The 21,634-nt window shown below is 47.5% G+C and overlaps 1 protein-coding gene across 1 annotated transcript in view; it reads left to right on the top strand.

Moving 5' to 3' along the window:
* The window catches only part of SPAG17 (sperm associated antigen 17), a 1,900,597-nt gene that overhangs the window by 646,814 nt on the left and 1,232,149 nt on the right, over positions 1 to 21,634 (top strand). Inside the window, exons 7-8 of the mRNA XM_086935838.1 lie at positions 3,098 to 3,205; positions 16,572 to 16,750. Of these exons, the coding sequence (XP_086791964.1) occupies positions 3,098 to 3,205; positions 16,572 to 16,750 (287 nt within the window). The remainder of the gene's footprint in view (positions 1 to 3,097; positions 3,206 to 16,571; positions 16,751 to 21,634) is intronic.

Genomic DNA, 21,634 nt, shown 5'->3' with positions numbered 1-21,634 from the left:
TCTGTCTGACAAGTTCGACAGAGACCACTTTGAGCGTCGCAGAAAGCGCCAGTGTATGCGACAGCAGTCTAAGGCCCTGAACCGCTTTGCCACTGCAACGTCACTGTTGTGCCGGCATTCAATTTCAATGCAGGATGCAATAGTGCACTGCTGCACAGACTTATTAAGGGGCATGGGGGGAGTCACCTCTGCAATGGAGCAGATGCTCACTAACCAGACAGGCACTGCTGGTGACACAGGTGTGGATGAAACAGAGGGTCCACCAGCAGGAGTGGCTCCAGCACACCTGTACCTCAGATGCGTAGGAGCATCAGGCGCAACATTTCAGACCCAGCCACCACCCAAAGTGTGGATTCACAGCCTCGTGCATCCCGCACTGTAGTGCCAGGGTAACTGTGAGCACGCAGTCATGGACACAGACATTGTCGGACAATGGCGTTTGAACATTTCCATAATGTAGTGATAATTAAACTACATACTTCACATACTACACCTGTCTGTGTCTCATTCATTACCTAGAAATATCGATGTGTGATCTCTGCCCGTCTCAATCTACCATCTGTTGCTGCTGCTCCTTTTGCTTGGGGCTCTGCCTGTTCTTGGTCATCATCAATGTCCTTGTGATGTATTACCTCCACCTCTGTGCCTTCTTTGGTGGCAAGATTGTGCAACATGGCACAGGTCGCTATTATCTTGCAACACAGGTTGGGGGTGTACTGCCGAGCACCTCCACTCCTGTGGAGGCAGCGGAATCTGCTCTTGAGGAGTCCAAATGTGCGCTCCACTACGTTGCGAGTAGACCTGTGAGCCACATTATAACGCCTCTCACTCCTGGTAGTTGGATTGAGGTAGGGTGTGAGCACGAAGGAACGCAGGGCATATGCACTATCGCCTAGGTGGTAAAGAGAGGTCCATAGTTACATACCCATTACACATACATCTGCCATGACTACCAGGGTGTATCACAGTTGTTCACCTAGCAAATATCCGTTCCCAAACTCTCCAGCAACAAGACGTGTGTATATACCACTATTCTGGAAAATATAGGAGTCGTGGGTGCTACCAGGAAATTTGGCCACTATGTCTGTGATGATGTTGCCAGCATTGCATATCACCTGCACATTGATGGAGTGCGTTGACTTACGGTTTCTGTAGATGTGTTCATTGGCTGCAGGTGGACAGAGTGGAATGTGGGTGCCATCTATGCAGCTTATCACGTGAGGGAAGGGTGCCAGTTCATAGAAATCATTTTTTGTTTTTGCAAGTTCCACAGGTGTGTCAGGGAACCGGATGTAATGTTCCATTCTCTGCGTCATGGCCTCCAGGAACTTCTGGAAAAAACGTGACAGGCAGCTCTGGGACACCCCACCTGCCACAGCAATCACACTCTGGTAGCTCCCAGAGGCAAGTAGGTGTAGGCTACACAGCACCTGCACATGGGGTGGGATGGGGTGGGCCCTGGGTGTTGGGTGATCCAGGTGTGGGTGGAGGTCCCTGATCAAGTCCAGGATGGTGTGGGGGTGTAGCCTGTACCTTTGCAGTATCTCTGGTTCAGTCAGTTGGAAGAGCTTTATCCTCTGCCTGTAGACCTGCTCCTCCCTTCTCCAAACCCTCTCTCCTGCTGCCTTTAGCCGCTGCCGCCTTGCAATGATGTAGAATGCCGCCATTCTTGCCAAACTGTTGCATTTTGGGCCCTTTTTTATAGCCTGCACCTGGTTACCACCTGCTTTCAATCCATGGTAAATACCGACTCTAAAATACCGAATTTCATGGAATTCGGTATTTTTTGCCTTTCCTACATCTCAATGGGCCATTTTTACCAATTCTTATTTACTGATTCGGTAAATAAGAACTCCGTAAATAAGAACTCGGTAAAAAAGGTTTCGGAAAATACCGATTCGGAATGATACCGACTCTTATTTACCGATTCGGGTACTTTTTGGCACCTACATCTCAAATTCTGGATACCGGTCGGTAACGGCCTAAATTGCCGATTTTCGTCCGTTACCGACCGGTATTTACCTACCTACATCTGGCTATTCAAAAAAGTATAAAACGTTGTACTGAAAGTTTAACGAGAAAGAGAAGCTCACTAAGTATTTAAAAAGTAAGGAACATTATTCTGAGAGTTTAACCAGAAAGCGAGTAAGTAACCTGCCTTTGTAGCTAGAGTTTTGTGACCTTTGACCAAAGTGCAGTAGGAAATCTGTAGATGAATGATATTTGGAGGTGGTTGATCCGAGGTATTACTGTTTGGTGTGAGATACTTGTAAGATGAGCTCTCTGCATATCAAATGCAGGGGCCACCACTTCTATCCTAAGGTAGGTAGTTCAAGTGGAGGTTTGTGAGGCAGATACTGGGCTCTCAAGTCACATCTTCACTTCATTGAACATGTTTGGATAGTGACACATAGGATTCTGCTCCATGTCACCTTATCACAGGATCCGACCTTTGAACTCTCTCTCTTCTTCAACAGCACTGCTGGCATAAGCATTTAAAGATTAGAGAGAATGCACGTGTAATGTATGTCTGACCTTGAAACCTGTGCTCATTCCAATAATGCCATCCATTTGGCACCTCGTTCTTGTCCATGATGGCTGACCAGCCTGATGGCATCTATTATCTGGGAGCAGTTTATCTATATCTATTGACAGTTATCGGCCCTTTCCAGAGACAGTGAGATGTTCAGTGATCTGGATATCTTCGATCGAAGCCCTTGGTCTCTGGATATCTTCGATCAAAGCCCTTTGTCTCTGGATCTCTTCGATCGAAGCCCTTGGTCTCTGGATATCTTCGATCGAAGCCCTTGGTCTCTGGATCTCTTCGATCGAAGCCCTTGGTCTCTGGATCTCTTCGATCGAAGCCCTTGGTCTCTGGATATCTTCGATCGAAGCCCTTGGTCGCATCACTTTGGTCAGCTTCTAACAAGGCGAACTGTGGGAAACTATGTTAAATGTTACCTGTATTGTAGATTGCTTGGATACAACATTGCAGATACAAAAGTTGTCATTCTCAGCAATGACCAGAGAGAGAGCACCCCTAACTGGATGTGTTTAGGCCTTGACATGTATGTATTTATTTATGTGATCCATACAGAGCAGCCTCTCACAAAAGCCGCATCTCTGCACGTGCGAGTCGACCAACCAAAAACAGAAGAGGAGAAAGGTGGACCGACGTCTGGGCCTGAGGTGGCCAAGGAAGAAGGTAAAGACCCAATAAGATATTTGAATATAGCTTGTGTGATAACTGAAGGACGTTGGTGGTTTCGTGAAGACCTCCCACCACCTCCGAAGCATCTCATGCTCTAGATTGTAAGGGGCAGATTTACGATTTCCGGCGCATCTCTGCTAATAAGCAGGGACTCGCCAGAAGAGTTGCGACGCATCGGCCCACCCGTGTGCAACCACTGATGCCCCGCATTTAGAATGCGGCGCACCGTGGTGCACGCATGGGCAGACGCATGTCGCATTCCCCGGTGGAAAGACGGCGCATTGCTGGAGTCTGCGTCGCAAGCGAGACGCAGCTCCAGCAAGGCTCAGGGTGCCCCTATTCCTAACATGCTGTGTCAATCCTTACGCCTGCTTCAAGCAGGCGCAGCGTTTTGACGCAGCATGGCCGTAAAAGTGACTAAGTGAAATCTTGTACATTTCACTCAGCCACTTTTCGAAGGCATTCCTGAGCTGGAACGCACCCCTTGTGCTGGAACACCCACAAGTGGTGCAGGGCTTTACAACGTGACGCATCGTCCTAGATGCGTCACATTGTAAATACCCCGCAGCATGGCGCTGGCTTTGCGCCGCCTCTGGGTCACAAAAGTGATGCAACAGCGGTGCAAATGTGGCGTAAGGGGCTTGTAAATCTGCCCCTAAGTGTGTGGTGCTTGTTCCACATGGTGGTGATGGACTTCAAGCTGAATCCAGTCTTTCAGGGAGCGCGATGAGTGGCACAGAGGAGGAGAAGAGCCGCCACTAGAGATGTAACAATCTGATCTTTCCTTGCTCGTTAGATAGTGTGTTAGCGGGTTTGTACCAACTGTAGTTTGTGGACTCATTGTCTTGGAATCCTGTGAAGAGGGAGGCGCAGTAGTCATGTGAGTGCTCTGATGAAGTCTGCTCCTTTGGGTAATGAAAGTGGAGATGCAATGTCTTCTGTCGGACTTGGAGTAGAGTTTAATGCTGACAGCGACTCATGTTCCTGACTGAGACTCATGCAGATGGTGAGATCATAAGTGAGAGGCAGACCTGGTTGTTGGCTACTTGTGAATGATTTGCCTTTACACCATTGAAAGGATGTTTCTTCTGTGACCTCTGAAGCCTTCTTTAGAAGATTGATCTAAAAGGAACCGGTCTGGCACTGTGAGACCTGTGTCTGAGATCCCATCTACAGAAAGGATCTTTTGGAAAAAGTAGGACCAGCTGCAGCACAGAGGTGGAGGAGGATGCAAAGGGCTTCAGAAGGGCAATCCATTGGATGCAAGAGGTTATTGCGTAACGAGGAAACGCACGTTCATACAGTGTTTCTGAAGCCAGAGATGCCACAGTCGAGAAGCTGGTTTACTTACAAGTATTGCCGGGATTGTAGCGATACAACACAGTGCTTAACTTTGGGATGAACAGTTAGATTTGATGCATGCCTGAGGTCAGAGAATTAAGCTTCTCCTATTACCATGACTAGAGAATCTGGATTTCATTAAAGACACTGAGGCTGACATTATGCAGACTCTTTTAATGCAGTCTCTAAACAGCCGCATACATCATAGTAAAAAGGTTCCATAAAAGAACATTCAGAATAGACAAAGGGCGTGAGCCAACGTGGATCTGCCTCTTTTAAATGCGGGTCTGAGCAGATAAGGGGTCTTCTTTTCTTTCATTATCTTTGTTTTTAGTAACAATATTTGAAGGTTTTGGGCTTTTTTCACCCTTCCTTCCACCCTGCCTCCACACCAATTTCCAATATATGGAAATCTCCTTACTTTCTTCCCTTATGGCCTACATTATTGTGCCTAGTTTTATGATTATTCACATTGTTTATTATGTGTATTGTGTTTTTTCCTAACGGTTTTCCTTTTCAGCAAGTGTAAGTATTGCCCATTTTTCAACTTATTTTCCTCGATCTTACCGATCTTCAAGTTGTCTGCCACTTCCCACTTCTTATATTTATCCCTCTCTTTGCTGCAGTGGGTGATCCAGAACATTTGAAAGCTATGGTTACTCAACGTTTGGTTAACGAATCCTGAATGGTAAAGACTTAATAGTTAAATGCAGGCTGCAGACCATGGCGGAGTGAGGGCATCTTTGCTCCTCAAAGTGGTGGTTGTCGGGTGTGCCTTCAGGCCCTCCTCTTGTAAAACTGAATGGAAACCCATGGGGTGAAAGTAGATGCTGTTGTCGGGTGGATGTAGGTATGTGTGAAGCTACCAGTGCTTCATGGTGCTCACAATGTGCTCAGCTTTGTTGCAGAAATAAGGATGCTTGCTGCTCAAGAAGGCTAGAAAGGTTCTTCTGTGGAATTTTAAGATGATTCTTTTGTAGCCTCTCTTAGGGATACAGAATTATACAACTGCCTTTGTGATCAAGGTCAGATCAGTTGCCTTTCTAGAGCTCTCTGTTTCCTCTACAGTTTGCCTTCTCACAGCGAATGGAGCATGTCTGGGAAAACCCTGGCCTTGCGTGGACAGCGAAGATCCGTGGAGCTTGTGTGGATGATTCTGAATATGGTCCAGGAGAGCATCAGAAGCTTGGAGTGCAGGAGGGCCCAGCTTGCGGATGCGCCTGAATGATGGTTGGATGAAGTTTGCTGCCGTCCTCTAGGCTAGTCTTGCGTCACTAGGGTGACTTGAACGAAATAAGAGTATGGTCAGGCACTAAGAATGAAGCGAATGATGAGAAGGGGTGTAATTTATTGTCTAGTAAGCGACCTTTATGGTGAGCCTGGCCATGGTGCAAACTCATCAGTGTGAGCATTGTTGAGTTCCTCAAGCTGGAGGATGAAATGCTCCATGATTGACGTAGGTTGCCAAAGCATCCCAGACATTTGTCTCATTGGTGGGTTGGTGAGTAAAGCTTGGAAGGGACATAACGTTCTTGAATATATGAGGCTTCTTCTGCCAGCATTGGACAACACTCAGTATTGGAGAAACAGAGAGATGCTTGCGACTGCATAGCGACTTTGTGGCATGGACAGGCGTATAGTGATGGAAGCACCTGTCGATCATGCCACATGATGCATCTCAGAGACATGTAAGTATGTGAGGTGGTTGGATGGACCATTTGGACAAAGCTGTCTGTGGTGATAGTGCTCTTTAGCCACCTTCTGGGGTTTTCTATGGGAATGTATGTCCTGGATACGGGTCACCTGTCAGTCCTATGTTAAGTTATTAAAAGAAAATGCCAATATGCTGCCACTGCTGCAGCACTGTACTTTTTTTCTTGTGCGACTATGGAAGTTGCCAGTCAAATGTTTTTAAATCACTCATAATGAGTATTTTGTTTGGTAGACCTACATTTTTTTTTAATTGTAGTAAATTTTTCACTGAATGTAGTGCCGTGTCTCTGTGGATGGTAAAAAACAGGTCAGGTGCAGAAGTAATTTATACTGATGATGGAATTAGTGGTTGTACATTGAAAGAAGGATCAAGGAATGTCCAGTGGATAAACTACAGAATAGCTTCAACCCTGGTAAATTAGAAATGATTATCATCAAGTCCACACATCATCTCACCTGCAAACAACCCTTGAACCAACCACATCTCTCCTGCAAAAGCCAGCCAGCCAATATGCATGATCTCACCTGCATCATATGTTAATCCGTTACAAATACCCAGTAACCACAACTATGAGGCTTTGGCTACTAGGTGGTCACAAATGGAGTTCTTACTTTGACTACAAATTAGTGAAGTTCTGTACCTTCGATGACAGTAGGGGAATGACGTGGAGAGACATGTATAGGACTGAAGGTGACATGATGTGATGGAACCAGTTGATGACTGAAGGTGAGATGATGCGGTGATCCCAGTAGATGACTGAAGGTGAGATGATGCGGAGATCCCAGTAGATGACTGAAGGTGAGATGATGCAGAGAGACCAGTAGATGACTGAAAGTGAGATGATGCAGAGAGACCAGTAGATGACTGAAGGTGAGATGATGTGGTGGAACCAGTGGGTGACTGAAGGTGAGATGATGCGGAGTTCCCAGTAGATACCTGAAGGTGAGATGATGCAGAGAGACCAGTAGATGACTGAAGGTGAGATGATGCAGAGAGCCAATAGATGACTGAAGGTGAGATGATGTGGTGGAACCAGTGGATGACTGAAGGTGAGATGATGCGGAGAGACCAGTAGAGGACTGAAGGTTAGATGATGTGGTGGAGCCAGTGGATGACTGAAGGTGAGATGATATGGTGGAACTGAATGTGATATGATGTGGTGTAACCTTTGGATGACTGAAGGTGAGATAATGTGGTGTAACCTTTGGATGACTGAAGGTGAGATGATGTGGTGGAACTGAAGGTGAGATGATGTGGTGGAACTGAAGGTGAGATGATGTGGTGGAACCAGTAGATGACCGAAGGTGAGATGATGTGGTGGAACCAGTGGATGACTTCAGGTGATATGATGTGGTGGAACCTGTGGATGACTAAAGGTGAGACGATGGGGTGCAACCAGTGGATAACTGAAAGTGACATGATGTGGTGGAACCTGTGGATGACTGAAGGTGAGACAATGGGGTGCAACCAGTGGATAACTGAAGGATAAGATGATGTGGTGGAACCTGTGGATGACTGGAGGTGAGATGATGTGGTGGAAACTGTGGATAACTGAAGGTGAGATGATGTGGCGCAACCAGTGGATGACTGAAGGATAAGATGATGTGGTGGAACCTGTGGATGACTGGAGGTGAGATGATGTGGTGGAAACTGTGGATAACTGAAGGTGAGATGATGTGGCGCAACCAGTGGATGACTGAAGGTGAGATGATGTGGTGGAACCTGTGGATGACGGAAGGTGAAACGATGTGCTGGAACCTGTGGATGACTGGAGGTGAGATGATGTGGTGGAAACTGTGGATAACTGAAGGTGAGATGATGTGGCGCAACCAGTGGATAACTTAAGGTGAGATGATGTGGTGGAACCTGTGGATGACTGAAGGTGAGATGATGTGGTGGAACCTGTGGATGACTGAAGGTGAGATGATGTGGTGGAACCTGTGGATGACTGAAGGTGAGACGATGGGGTGCAACCAGTAGATGACCGAAGGTGAGAGGATGCAGAGAGACCAATAGATGACTGAAGATGAGAGGATGTGGTGAAATTAGTGGATGGCTGAAGGTGAGAGGATGTGGTGGAACCAGTATGTGACCGTTGCAAAGGGCTAGGAGGAATAGCGAGCTGACCAAAGGTGGAGCGTCTCACGTGATTCTTTATTTAAAAAAATAATGTCCGCCAAAAGGGAATCTACACCAGTCTCCTAGATGGGTTTTTCAAAATCCAGTCAGTGCAGTCAGAGTTCTTCCGGGATTCTTCTTTTCAACTTTCAGACTTTCCCCAGGGTTCCGGATAACTCTCCACACCGGCCAAGGCAAGGAAGGAAAGAAAAGAAACAAAATACACCTGGATTACTGTCTTGTTGCTGGGCACTATGTACAGATGAGGAGGGCGGGGAAGTGAGGGGATCACCAGGGTCTGCCGCCAGTATTGACGAGCTGTCACAGAGTTAACGCTCAGTAAAAGTGCTCGGAGTGTGTAGATGAAGCAAACACACATACGCCACCCCGTGACCACCCTCAACCACCCCTACCCCGTCCCACCACGTGAATAGATAAATCCCCGTATCCGTCTCCGTACCTCGGCTTGTGGTGACGGGGGCCTCCTGGCGTACTGGTTCCACTGGGCTGGCCGTCTTCCGGGTCCTCGTCTTGCTTCTTTTCGAGAACCAAAGCCGCAACCCTGGTCGTCTTTGGCTCCTCGATTTCCGGTCCTCCTCCGGCGTTAGCGCGCTCAGACTCGGGCAGAGCTTCCTTATCTGCCTCCTCTACAGTGGATTGGCTCCCGGCGGTTGACGTCAGGGTTATGGGCAGAGTCTTCGGGGAAATCCAAGCGGAGTTAAAGGGGCCGAAGGAGTCCTGCGGACGGGGTGGAAAGGAACAGATGTTAAAGTCCACACCCCGTCTGTCAGCATCACCGAGCCCCTGACACATCCCACTGCCGGGATTTTCCTGATCGGGGGAAATCGGAATGCGGGAAAGAAAGTCCACATTCTCCTGATCCACACCCTTCCGATGTCGGACAACAATCTGATATGGTTGTAATGCTAGGAACCAGCGTAGGATGCGTTCATTGTGACCCTTGTTCCGTTGAAGCCAGGTCAGGGGAGCGTGATCGGTGTACAAGATGAAGGACCTGCCTCCCAGGTAGTAGCGGAGTTTCTCCACCCCCCATCGGACAGCAAGGCATTCCTTCTCGATGGTGGAAAAGGCCTGTTCTCAGGGAAAAAGCTTTCTGCTGATGTATAGAATGGGTCTTTCGGCCCCCTTTTTATCCTGTTGTGAGAGAACGGCCCCTATGCCCACCCCGAGGCATCTGTTTGCAGTACGAAAGGTTTTTGGAAATCAGCAGAGATGAGTACAGGGGAGGAGGTGAGAGCGGTCTTTAATGCCTGAAAAGCGACAAGTTCCTTTTCAGAGGGGGCAGGTAATTTGGGAGAGGTATGAGACTTACGTTTGAGATCAGTGAGAGGCCCTGCCAGATCTGCAAACTGGGCTATAAATCTACGGTAATAACCTACCAGGCCTAAGAAAGCCCGGATGTCTTTTTTTGTTGTAGGGTAGGGTACAGCTTTAATGGCTTTTACTTTCTTGGTTTGAGGTTCTATAAGACCTTCCCCCAAAAGATAACCGAGATATTTAACTTTCCTAAAGTCCACTCGAGATTTCTTGGCATTGATGTGAAGATTTGCAGATAGCAGACTGGTGAGTATTTTGTCTAAATGAAGAAGGTGCTCCTCCCGGGTCTTACTAAAAACGACAATGTGGTCCAGATAGGCCGAAGCGTACTCCAAATGAGGAGATAGCAGTGTGTCCATGGCCCTTTGGAAGGTTGCTGGGGCCCCATGCAACCCAAAGGGGAGGACAGTAAAGTGAAAATGGCCAGATGGAGTAGAGAAGCTGTTTTCCCCCTATCAGCGGGGGCTAGAGGTATCTGCCAATATCCTTTGGTGAGGTCGATTGTTGTGATGTACCTGGCCTCACCAAGGCGTTCTAGCAATTCGTCTACCCTGGGTAAAGGATAGGCATCCTGTTTAGAAACTCGGTTAACGGCTCAGAAGTCTATGCAAAGCTGTATGCTACTATCCGGTTTTGGTATAAGGACCACCGGCGAGCACCAGTTACTATGCGAGGGAACTATTATCCCAGACCATAACATGCTTTGCACTTCGTTCTGAAAGGCTAAGTGTCGGGCCTCAGGGATGCGATAAGGTTTTTGCTTTACTACAACCCCTGGAGGGGTAGGAATAAAGTGTTCAGCTAGATGGGTCCTCCCGGGTTGATCCGAGAATACTTCGGAAAAACGGAGGAGGAGAGAAAGGACTTCTTTCTGTTCTGTTGAGAAGTCTGAGTTGATCAGGGTGTCTCTAACTGTGTGAGGCGTGGTTGTGGACACGGCGTTAACCATTTGTGGGGGCTTCCCAAGCCATTTCTTTAGGAGATTTATATGATACATTTGGGTTTTACTCCCTCCCAATTGCAAGAGGTAAGTAGTACGCCCTATCTTCCGAATGACTTTGAAGGGTCCCTGCCATTCTTTTTTTAATTTGTGAGTAGAGGTGGGTAGTAGGACTAAAGCCCAGTCCCCTTCACTTAGTTCCCTCTACTTTTTTCCCTCTGTCATAAAAGGTCTTTTGTTTTGCCTGGGCAATGGCCAGATGGTCATGGGGAACGGTTCTACGTTTATGGAGTCGTGTTTGCTGTTGACGGGTATAGTCTAAAAGAGCCTCCACCTCTTGCGCTCCCTCAGTCTCCCAACTGTCTTTTGCGATCTCTAGCAGGGTTCTCGACTTTCGTCCAAACAGCTCGAACGGGGAAGTACCCAGACTAGACTGGGTCTGGCTGCGGAGAACAAAAAGGGCTAGTGGCAAAAGTTGATCCCAGTTTTTTCCATCACCAGACAATAGTTTCTTTAAGGTCAATTTTAGGGAGCCGTTGTAACGCTCAACCAGTCCATCGGTCTGGGGATGGTAAACAGACGTCTTTATATGATCTTTAGTTGTTTACAGACCTGTTGCATCAGACGAGAGGCGAACTGGGTACCCTGATCGGTGATGATCTCCCTAGGGAACCCCATACGTGAAAAGACTTCTACTAGTCTCTGGGCTATAGTTGAGGATGTGACTGCTCGGAGGGGAAAGGCCTCCGGATAGCGGGTGGCGTAATCCACCAACACTAGGGCGTACTGGTGTCCCCTTCCTGATTTGGGTAAAGGCCCAATGAGGTCCATCCCTAACCTATCGAAGGGAGTGTCTATGATGGGTAAGCTATTCAGGGGAACAGGGGGTGGAGTGTCTGGATTACGCTTTTGACATATTTGACATTCCTGACAATATTTTTGGACTTGTGCATAGATACCCGTCCAGAAGAAGTGTTGTAATATGGCCTGTCCTGTCTTCTCCGCCCCGGAATGGCCTGCCAATAAATGAACATGAGCAAAGAACAGGATCTGATCTCGAAAAGCAGTTGGAACCAGCAACTGAGGGTTGGCATCGACTTTTGCCAGCCTATAGAGAAGACCGTTTTTCTCGATGAAAGTGGGATATGCTCGAGAGAGGGGATCCTGACCATCACGGGCTGTTTGCCATGCATTAGTAAGGCTAGCATCGTTCAATTGAGCGGTTCTAAAATGTGTGTCTCTTGCCCAGGGTTCAGAGGAAAGGAGGGAATCATGAGTGTTCTTTAGGGGTTGTAGTGCTTCTAACATAACGGAGGTAAAAGATGGATTGTCGATCCCTATGATGACAAGCTCAGGGAGGTCGGGCAAAACCCCAACTTCTATTTCCGTTCCCTTGCCTGAAGCACAATAGAGTGTGATTCTAGCTATGGGGTACTCCTTGACGTCCCCATGGACACATCGGATGTGAACGGTTCTTCCAGGTATAAGACAAGAGGGTGTGACTAGTTTCTTTCTAACCATGGAGTGCTTACACCCGGAGTCCAATAAAGCTTTAATGGAAGTCCCGTTTAAGGTCACACTTACGTAAAACACCGTCCACGTTTCTTGGGCATACAGAATAGAGCGAGGGGCATAGCTCACATCCATCGGCTCATCTTTTTTCTTTCGACAGTATCGGGCGATATGGCCCCATTCCCCACAGTCGTAACATTGGGGTCCAGAGACGCTGGGGACTTCTGGTCATTGAAAGCGGGGGCGTGGTGGTTCGACTATCATCTTCTGCGTCTACTTGTCGGACCTCAGGGCTGTCATACTCTTGATTGTTTTCTCTGGCTCCCTCATATAAGGCCTACCCTGAGCCCTGGCATATGAGGTGACCATCTCTATGGCTTGCTCTAGCGTTAATCCGGCATGCTGCTTTAACCAGCATTGTGTACCATAAGGAAAAGCCTCTAGGAATTGTTCTAGGTAAATTTTGTTCATGATCTCTTCCATGTTGCCCTCTTGGGGTTTTAACCAGAGATCAGCGGCTTCCTCTAGTTTGTAGAACAAAGTCTTGGGGAGGCCCCCTGGGGTCCCTTGTTCCTGACGGAACCTCAACCTATGGGTTTCTTCGTCCACCCCTAGCCAATCCAAAATGTATTGTTTGACTGTGGCGTAGACGGTTGTTCCATTCCTGTTGACCATCTGGTAGGCTACTTGAGCCTCTCCAGTTAGGAGGGGGGCTGGATAGAATGGCCATCTTTCCCCAGGCCATGAGCTGGCCATAGCAGCCCTTTCAAAATTAAGGAAAAAATCCAAAGGATCCTCTCTGGGGGTGAAATTTTGTATGGGGACCACCGTACCAGGAGGTGGGGCATTAGTCCTTCCCTGTCTTAGGACCGTCATAAGCTGGGTCTGTCCTTCCGCCAATTTGAGGAGACTATCAGCTTGGTTCTGAATAGCCTGGGTCAAGGCTGTCCTATCAGCTTCAGCCTGTGTTGAAGTCTATTGTATAGCCCACTCTAGCTTTGCTTGCCCCTCCTTCATCTGATGGATTAAGTTTTCCATTCTGTATCGGATGGTGGTTCACTCTTGGCTCCTATCTGGCTAGCCACTTGTGACCGTTGCAATGGGCTAGGAGGAATAACGAGCTGAGCAAAGGTGGAGCGTCTCTCACGTGATTCTTTATTTTAAAAAATAATGTCCGCCAAAAGGGAGTCTACACCAGTCTCCTAGATGGGTTTTTCAAAATCCAGTCAGTGCAGTCCGAGTTCTTCCGGGATTCTTCTTTTCAACTTTCAGACTTTCCCCAGGGTTCCGGATAACTCTCCACACCGGCCAAGGCCAGGAAGGAAAGAAAAGAAACAAAATACCCCAGGATTACTGTCTTGTTGCTGGGCACTATGTACAGATGAGGAGGGCGGGGAAGTGAGGGGATCTCCAGGGTCTGCCACCAGTATTGACGAGCTGTCACAGAGTTAACGCTCAGTAAAAGTGCTCAGGAGTGTGTAGATGAAGCAAACACACATAAGCCGCCCCGTGACCACTCTCAACCACCCCTACCCCGTCCCACCCCGTGAAAAGATAAATCCCCGTATACGGCTTTGTACCTTGTCCAGCCACACTTCTCCAGAAGTGCTGTGGGACGGCTCGTGGTGACGGTGGCCTCCTGGCTTAACGGTTCAGCTGGGCTGGCCGTCTTCTGGGTCCTCGTCTTGCTTCTTCTCGAGATCCAAAGCCGCAACGCTGGTCGTCTTCAGTTCCTCGATTTCCGGTCCTCTTCCGGCGATAGCACTCTCAGACTCGGGCAGAGCTTCCTTATCCGCCTCCTCTACAGCGGATTGGCTCCCGGCGGTTGACGTCAGGGTTATGGGCAGAGTCTCCGGGGAAATCCAAGCGGAGTTAAAGGGGCCGAAGGAGTCATGCGGATGGGGTGGAAAGGAACAGATGTTAAAGTCCACACCCCGTCCGTCAGCGTCACCGAGCCCCTGACACAGTAAATGACTGAAGCATTGTGGAAACAGTGGATGACTGAAGTTGAGATGATATGGTGGAACCAGTGAATGTTTGCAGGTGAGATTATGTGGTGGAACCAGTGGATGACTGAAGGTGAGATTATGTTGTGTGACCAGTGGAAATTTGCATTTGATAGGATGTGCTGTGACTGGTGGATGCTTGACAGTAACTAATGTGATGGGATTGCCTATTTGCAAGTAAAATAATGTTGCACAATCTGTGAGGTTTACAGAAAAGATGTTGTGGTGGGAAGGGTGGGTGTATGTAGGTGAAATAATTTGTGGTGTTGCAGGGATTCTGAAGCATTACACAATCATGATTGGGGCCATAGAACCTTAGTAGGCAGGGACTGAGTTACCCTACCACCTTGGTACCCATTAGCCCAGGATCGACTAGTAATAGTGTCTCACTTGCCCTCCTACTCACTCACAGAGGAACAAACGATTAGATACTGCAGAACACAGCACTCCCAACCCTTCCAGGAATCGCGGTGACAGGACACACCCTTTCACTCTCACACTCATATTTGTCCACAATAAGATGTGACAGAGACAGAAGAAAGGTTATAATATTTATTTTAACTATCGTGCTCTAGTATGCAGTATACGTGCCACAATAAGTAAGACGATGCCTAACACAAATACGGTCAGCATAGTAAATAATCCATAAATCTTAAAATGAGCTGTTATTATACAAGAGGGTAAACTAGCCCCCCCCCTTCTACAGAAGCAAAGTGATTATATATCAATTGATCTCGGGATGTTTGCTGCGGATCCCACACCTTAGCATGCACAGATGAAGGTTCTACATCTCAGGTGCAGTCACAATCTCATCTGTGTATTTGCCTGTCTGTGCAACAAAGAGTATGTGTTCCCAGACAACAGCTGCATGTGTGTGTTTTGTCTATGTGCTAGAGCACATAGAATAGCAAGTGAAATTGTTGTTTGACCTTGTCTACGGTGTTCAGATCAAATCCCAGTAAAATGAAGATCGCTAAAATAACAGTAAGTTCAGTGTGGAAGTATAGAGTGACACAAAGCAAAATACGTGCGTCTAGTAATGTGTGCAAAGCACAGTAAAGACTGCAGTGTGCTCCTACTAACATAGGGGAAACAGCAATGGGCCTGCACGGGACATGTGACAGTGGGACCTGATCCCCGTGACGGTCATTCGCGGGTAGGTCCTGTGTTTCATAGGACTGCATTTGAAGTTTTTCTCTTGCCTCATTGCGACTACTTAGAACGTCACTGCTGGGCTGATAGACCCGTCCTTCTAGGTGTTTTTCAGAAGGTATACATCGATTCCTTTTTAATTTTTTCTCTTTCACACAGGACTACCACATGAGTCCAGACTGTTGGTACGGGGCCTTTTAGATAAGTTCCCACATCGTCCCCACAAGAGTAGATGAGGATCGTCTGGTCCTGATGAAATGCCAAGATCCTTAAAACTACACCGGGCATGAAACATGTTGACCACTTTCACATCACATACATTATCTTAAGTTCGATTGGGTATCATTTCCACTCTTCAGCTTCGACTCTTTATTTGTTTGTTTTTACTTTAAGCATAGGAACCCAGCTAATAAAATATCCTGTGGGATTCTGATAGCTTTTTTTAATCCACAGGCACCTACTCCCCATCTCTGCTCACTACACCTGCACCCCACTACTACCTTTTAGCTTCACATCAGCAAAAAGCGAACATCTCCGGCAAAGAACCCCCTTGTGAGGCCCATTGGGCATTGCAGCGTCGGGCCAACGAGAAGCTTGCAGATGATGAAGCATGACACCCTTTGGGGTGTGTGAGGGCTCTTGCTCCTAATTGGAGCTATTCCACTTCTATCTTCCCCTCTTCTTTCCCTTGCGAACACCTGGTATACCTGCCTTTTTCCTTCCTTCCCCCCTACCCCCTCTCCCCTTAGGAACTGAATACTCTTGCTTTTGCTAAAGTGACACGGGCCTCGCATGCTGGACCTACCAAGCCGCAGGACCTCCTTCTTTGATGAATACAGGTGGACCTGTGTCATGGTCCAGACACAACTTGAGAAAGTGTTGTGAGTGAAAAGAGAGGCATGAGGATGAATGGTTTTTAAGGATTGGCTCAATGAGGGTCTATGAAGTCAGGACAAAGTTGAGCTTTAAAATTATTATTCTCAGTGTATACATTTCCTCATCACTGAGGAGTATAAGGATGTGTCTAACTTGCTGAGATTGAAGCCTGTGAGCTTGGGGTCTCTGTGCGAGTGATCACCCACCCATCACTCAAGCCCCTTACCTCCTATCTTCTATCTTCTCAGTGTATGTATCCACTCCACTAGGTGTAGTTGTGCTGCTTTGCTCTAATAGTAAATTCATCCATCATAACCTATTTATACCTGCGCATTTTTGACCCTAAAATAAAATCTTTTCCAGTTTTAGCAGTCGAAAAGTTGAAGAAGGACCCGGCAAAACCCCTTGAGACATTTTGGAAGTACTTGGAGCCCATCCTAAACAGTGGAAAGCCTGGATCAAAACTCTTCGACATTGCCCGGTTGCGGTACCTCGTGAAGGAAGAGCATTTTCCACAAAACTGGAACAACTTGGAAATGATGGTCAGTAGCAAGAGCCTCTCACTCAGCCTTTTGTGGTCTCCTATTGACATCTTGTGATCCTGTCTATGTCAGTGGTTTTAGCCCAGGCATTTAAAGAGTATCTCCTACTTAGCTTGATTTTTTTACCCACAAAAAGGGAAGGTGTCAACCTCTCTTTCTTTGCTGTGATTTCACCAGCACTACAGTGGTTGTTCAAGTAGCATCTGCAGCCTTCTGCTAGCTACCACCTTTTAAGATGTCAAGGCCTATTCAGTGCATGTAAATGTAACTAGGATCCCCTGGCCTCAACTAGATCAAGCATGTCATCTAGGTGAATTTACCATTCCTTCATCGTACTTTGATAGTCTGCTTTCTTACAGTGCTGCATGATGTTACATCTCTGGTTTTCTGGACCATTGCGCTTGTCTGAATCCCTGTGTCCTCTCCTGATACCGATCATATGTGTTTGTAAACAGTTCAAATGTCTCACCTCAATTTAAAGGCCTCATAAGAATCACTTCTTCCTGCTTCAGTACACTGCTGGTGGTGGGTACACTGCTGGTGGTGGGTACACTGCTGGTGGTGTGACACTGCTGGCGGTGGGTACACTGCTGGCGGTGGGTACACTCCTGGTGGTGGGTACACTGCTGGTGGTGTGACACTGCTGGCAGTGGGTACACTACTGGTGGTGGGTACACTGCTGATGGTGGGTACACTGCTGGTGGTGTGACACTGCTGGTGGTGGGTACACTGCTGATGGTGGGTACACTGCTGGTGGTGGGTACACTGCTGGTGGTGTGACACTGCTGGTGGTGTGACACTGTTGGTGTTGGGTACACTGCTGGTGGTGTGACACTGTTGGTGATGGGTACACTGATGGTGGTGGGTACACTGCTGGTGGTGGGTACACTGCTAGTGGTGTGACACTGCTGGTGGTGGGTACACTGCTGGTGGTGGGTACACTGCTGGTGGTGTGACACTGCTGGTGGTGGGTACACTGCTGATGGTGGGTACACTACTGGTGGTGGGTACACTGCTGGTGGTGTGACACTGCTGGTGGTGTGACACTGTTGGTGTTGGGTACACTGCTGGTGGTGTGACACTGTTGGTGGTGGGTACACTGCTGATGGGGGGTACACTGCTGGTGGTGTGACACTGCTGGTGGTGGGTACACTGCTGGTGGTGTGACACTGCTGGTGGTGTGACACAGTTGGTGTTGGGTACACTGCTGGTGGTGTGACACTGTTGGTGGTGGGTACACTGCTGGTGGTTGGTACACTGCTGGTGGTGGGTACACTGCTAGTGGTGTGACACTGCTGGTGGTGGGTACACTGCTGGTGGTGTGACACTGCTGGTGGTGGGTACACTGCTGATGGTGGGTACACTGCTGGTGGTGTGACACTGCTGGTGGTGTGACACTGTTGGTGCTGGGTACACTGATGGTGGTGTGACACTGTTGGTGTTGGGTACACTGCTGGTGGTGTGACACTGTTGGTGGTGGCTACACTGCTGGTGGTGTGACACTGTTGGTGGTGGGTACACTGCTGGTGGTGTGACACTGTTGGTGTTGGGTACACTGCTGGTGGTGTGACACTGCTGGTGGTGGGTACACTGCTGGTGGTGGGTACACTGCTAGTGGTGTGACACTGCTGGTGGTGTGACACTGTTGGTGCTGGGTACACTGATGGTGGTGTGACACTGTTGGTGTTGGGTACACTGCTGGTGGTGTGACACTGCTGGTGGTGGGTACACTGCTGATGGTGGGTACACTGCTGGTGGTGTGACACTGCTGGTGGTGTGACACTGTTGGTGTTGGGTACACTGCTGGTGGTGTGACACTGTTGGTGTTGGGTACACTGCTGGTGGTGTGACACTGTTGGTGGTGGGTACACTGCTGGTGGTGTGACACTGTTAGTGTTGGGTACACTGCTGGTGGTGTGACACTGTTGGTGGTGGGTACACTGCTGGTGGTTGGTACACTGCTGGTGGTGGGTACACTGCTAGTGGTGTGACACTGCTGGTGGTGGGTACACTGTTGGTGGTGGGTACACTGTTGGTGGTGGGTACACTGCTGATGGAGGGTACACTGCTAGTGGTGAATGGATTGTTGCAGAGTTCTGGACCAGAGAAGTTCTTGAATGTCCAGTCAGTTAGTTGTGTCGATGACCATAGAAGTTCGTTATTGCACCGGTGTTCAACAGGAATCACCCAAATTAAATTGACAAATCTGCATGATTCTGGCTGCCTCCTAATAATTACTTCTTGACTGGTGAGCAGCCGTTGTCTTCTTTGGTTGCTATCAGGACTTTGAATTGTTGGAAACCAGTTTCTTGTCCTCATGATATTCCCTCAAAGAAATTATGAGTGGCCCAAAGAATCTTCTTGGGCCCTTCTCATTTAAAATGTCTTTTACTTGGATTTTGGGATACAATGTTCAATGAGACATGATTTTTGCATATATGAGTCCCGTGATTTTTTAAATGTAGTTTGTTTGTGTGATTTATGATTTTATATTGTTGTGACTTCTTGCCAATCATGAGTATGATATTTGTAACCGTCAATAGATGTTTACTATTTTGTAAGCTGGAGAATCAATTTTTGAGATGTATTCTCCATTTATGACTTTCATTACTGTTGTAAAATGTGTTCTTTTTGAAGCAATATTTGTTGTGATTTGTGAATTTCCAGGTCCCCCTTTGGCATTATAAGGTTGCCCTAATTTGAGGTGCATTTATGAACTGCTACAGACAATGAATATAGAACTACTCTGAATGATAATTAGCCGAGTGGGTGGATCAAACACTGGGGCGTTGGAGTCGCCATATGGGCCATAGTGAAGGCTTATATCTCATCACCTATACGCAAGCCCAAAGAAATAGGCACGAAAAACTCGGCAGCAAAAGACATGTGTGGCTTTATACACATTACCCATTTGCAAGCCTGAGGAAAAATGTATAGGCAACATAAGTCATGTGTGGCCGTGTCCATTCTAGTTAGTGCGGTGTGTGATACACAGAGGGAAGTGTGACGCCCTTTGCTGCGTGGACTACTCACAATCCGGAAGTTGTTAAAAAAATTATTTTAATAAGAAGACTGCACTCGCCGCAGGAGACATAATCAAACAGAGAGTCCCTGTCCAAGAATGGTCAAGCAACACAAGCTTCAAGTGCATTATAAACAACCCTGTTGGGGATTCCTAGAGTTCCAGGGAATATTACCGTTAAGCCCACATTTATGCGTGGAAAGTCGATCAATCCAACGCTCTTCTTTCTCCAACAATAGGCGTTGTGTGTTTGCATTCACTTTGACCTGTTCTATGATGGTCTATCTCATGTCGTTTGTGGTGTGGTTGACTTATAGGAAATGTTCCGTTAATCTAGTCGTGTTTTTTTGCACCTAATTGTGCTACGGGCTGACAGATGCTTTGTTTCACCTTCCTGCCCACGTATTGTAAGCCACATGGGCAAGTGATGAGGTACACCACACTCCTAGAATTACAGTTCGTGTGTGTCCTCAATGTCCAAACTTTGTCAGCTTCCAAATCCAAAGTTTTCGCTGGCATTGTTAAATGGCACACACTGCAATTACCGCAGGGGAAATGCCCACCCACGTTAGGAAGGCCCCAGGCATTAAGTGCAGTGGGATTTTGAACGTTGTGTACAGTTCTAGGTCGGGTGGATACAAGGGCGTCCCTCAAACTTCTTGCTCTTTTGAGCGAAAAGAGCGGTTTGTCTCATTTTAGGGTGCCCGTGTGCAGGATTTTCAAATGATTTGGTTACCTGGTTGGAGACCGTGCTATATGTGGTGACACATTGGAGTGGTATATCCACATTGATTCTTGTATTTTCTTCGAGTAGGGCTCACCTGGGTTGGTTTCTTGCTCGTTTCTGGCATGTAAGTTTGTTAAATAATCCTGCTGCTTGTGCTTTGTAGTCATTAAGTTTGCTACAACTCCTCCTCAAGCGGAAGTACTGTCAGTAGAGCAGATTTTCCCTCAGGGCCCTCGGGTGGAAACTTTCAAATTTCAGGAGGTTGTTTTTAGCAGTTGGTTGGTTTGTGACGTGTCTTAGTTTCCAATCTGCCTTGTTTCTTGCTGATAATTATGTCCAGGAAGATCATTTCATTTTCATGCATGGAATGAGTGAATTTTAGATTCCTATCACAGTCGCTGATCCAAAGGAAGAAGTCCCCTAGCACTTCTTTTGTGCCTTGCCAAACGACAAGGACATCATCAATATATCTCTTATAAAAAGAGATATGGGACCTGAAGGGGTCGATGTTATTCAGAATGTATTCCTGTTCAAAATCATAAACCTACAACCCAGCCACACTGGGGGCGAAGGTGCTCCCCATCGAAGTCCCATTCGTTTGGAGGGACAGGTCACCATCAAATTCTAAAACGTTTTCTTTCAGTGACAACTTAGCACACTCGATCATGAAGTACTTGAGTGTTCTGTACTACCAGCCTGCCTCTGCCAGGGCTCTGCTGAGCATTCCCACAGTGTCATCTTGGGGGGGAGGCTTGTGTACAAGCTTTCTATGTCTAAGGACACATGAATGGAGTTGTTGTCCACATTGACATTGTTCAGAAGGTTCAATAAGCTCTTAGTATCCTTAAGGTATGTTCTAGTACTCTGCACAAGTGGTTTCAAAAAGAAGTCACAGAACCACAAACGCCAGATGATGAAGCATGACCCCCTTACAGGTGTCTGAGGGCACTACTTCCTAAATAGGAAGATCTCCTCCCATGTCCCATGTCCCATTTATGCTTCTGAAAACATGCTCTATTAGGAACGGTTACCCTACTGTTATTTGCATATTTCTTCTCGGGCGCAAGAGTACTGGACCTCTCTGTGGATGCTTGTCCCCCACTCATTGTGCATTTTGATCCTCTTACTAGTAATG

The sequence above is a fragment of the Lissotriton vulgaris genome, chromosome 8 (assembly GCF_964263255.1).
Source record: "Lissotriton vulgaris chromosome 8, aLisVul1.2, whole genome shotgun sequence".
In the NCBI taxonomy this organism is placed as follows: Eukaryota; Metazoa; Chordata; class Amphibia; order Caudata; family Salamandridae; genus Lissotriton; species Lissotriton vulgaris.
The sequence above is the reverse complement of the archived record's forward strand: the minus strand, read 5'-3'. Positions and strand labels throughout refer to the sequence as shown.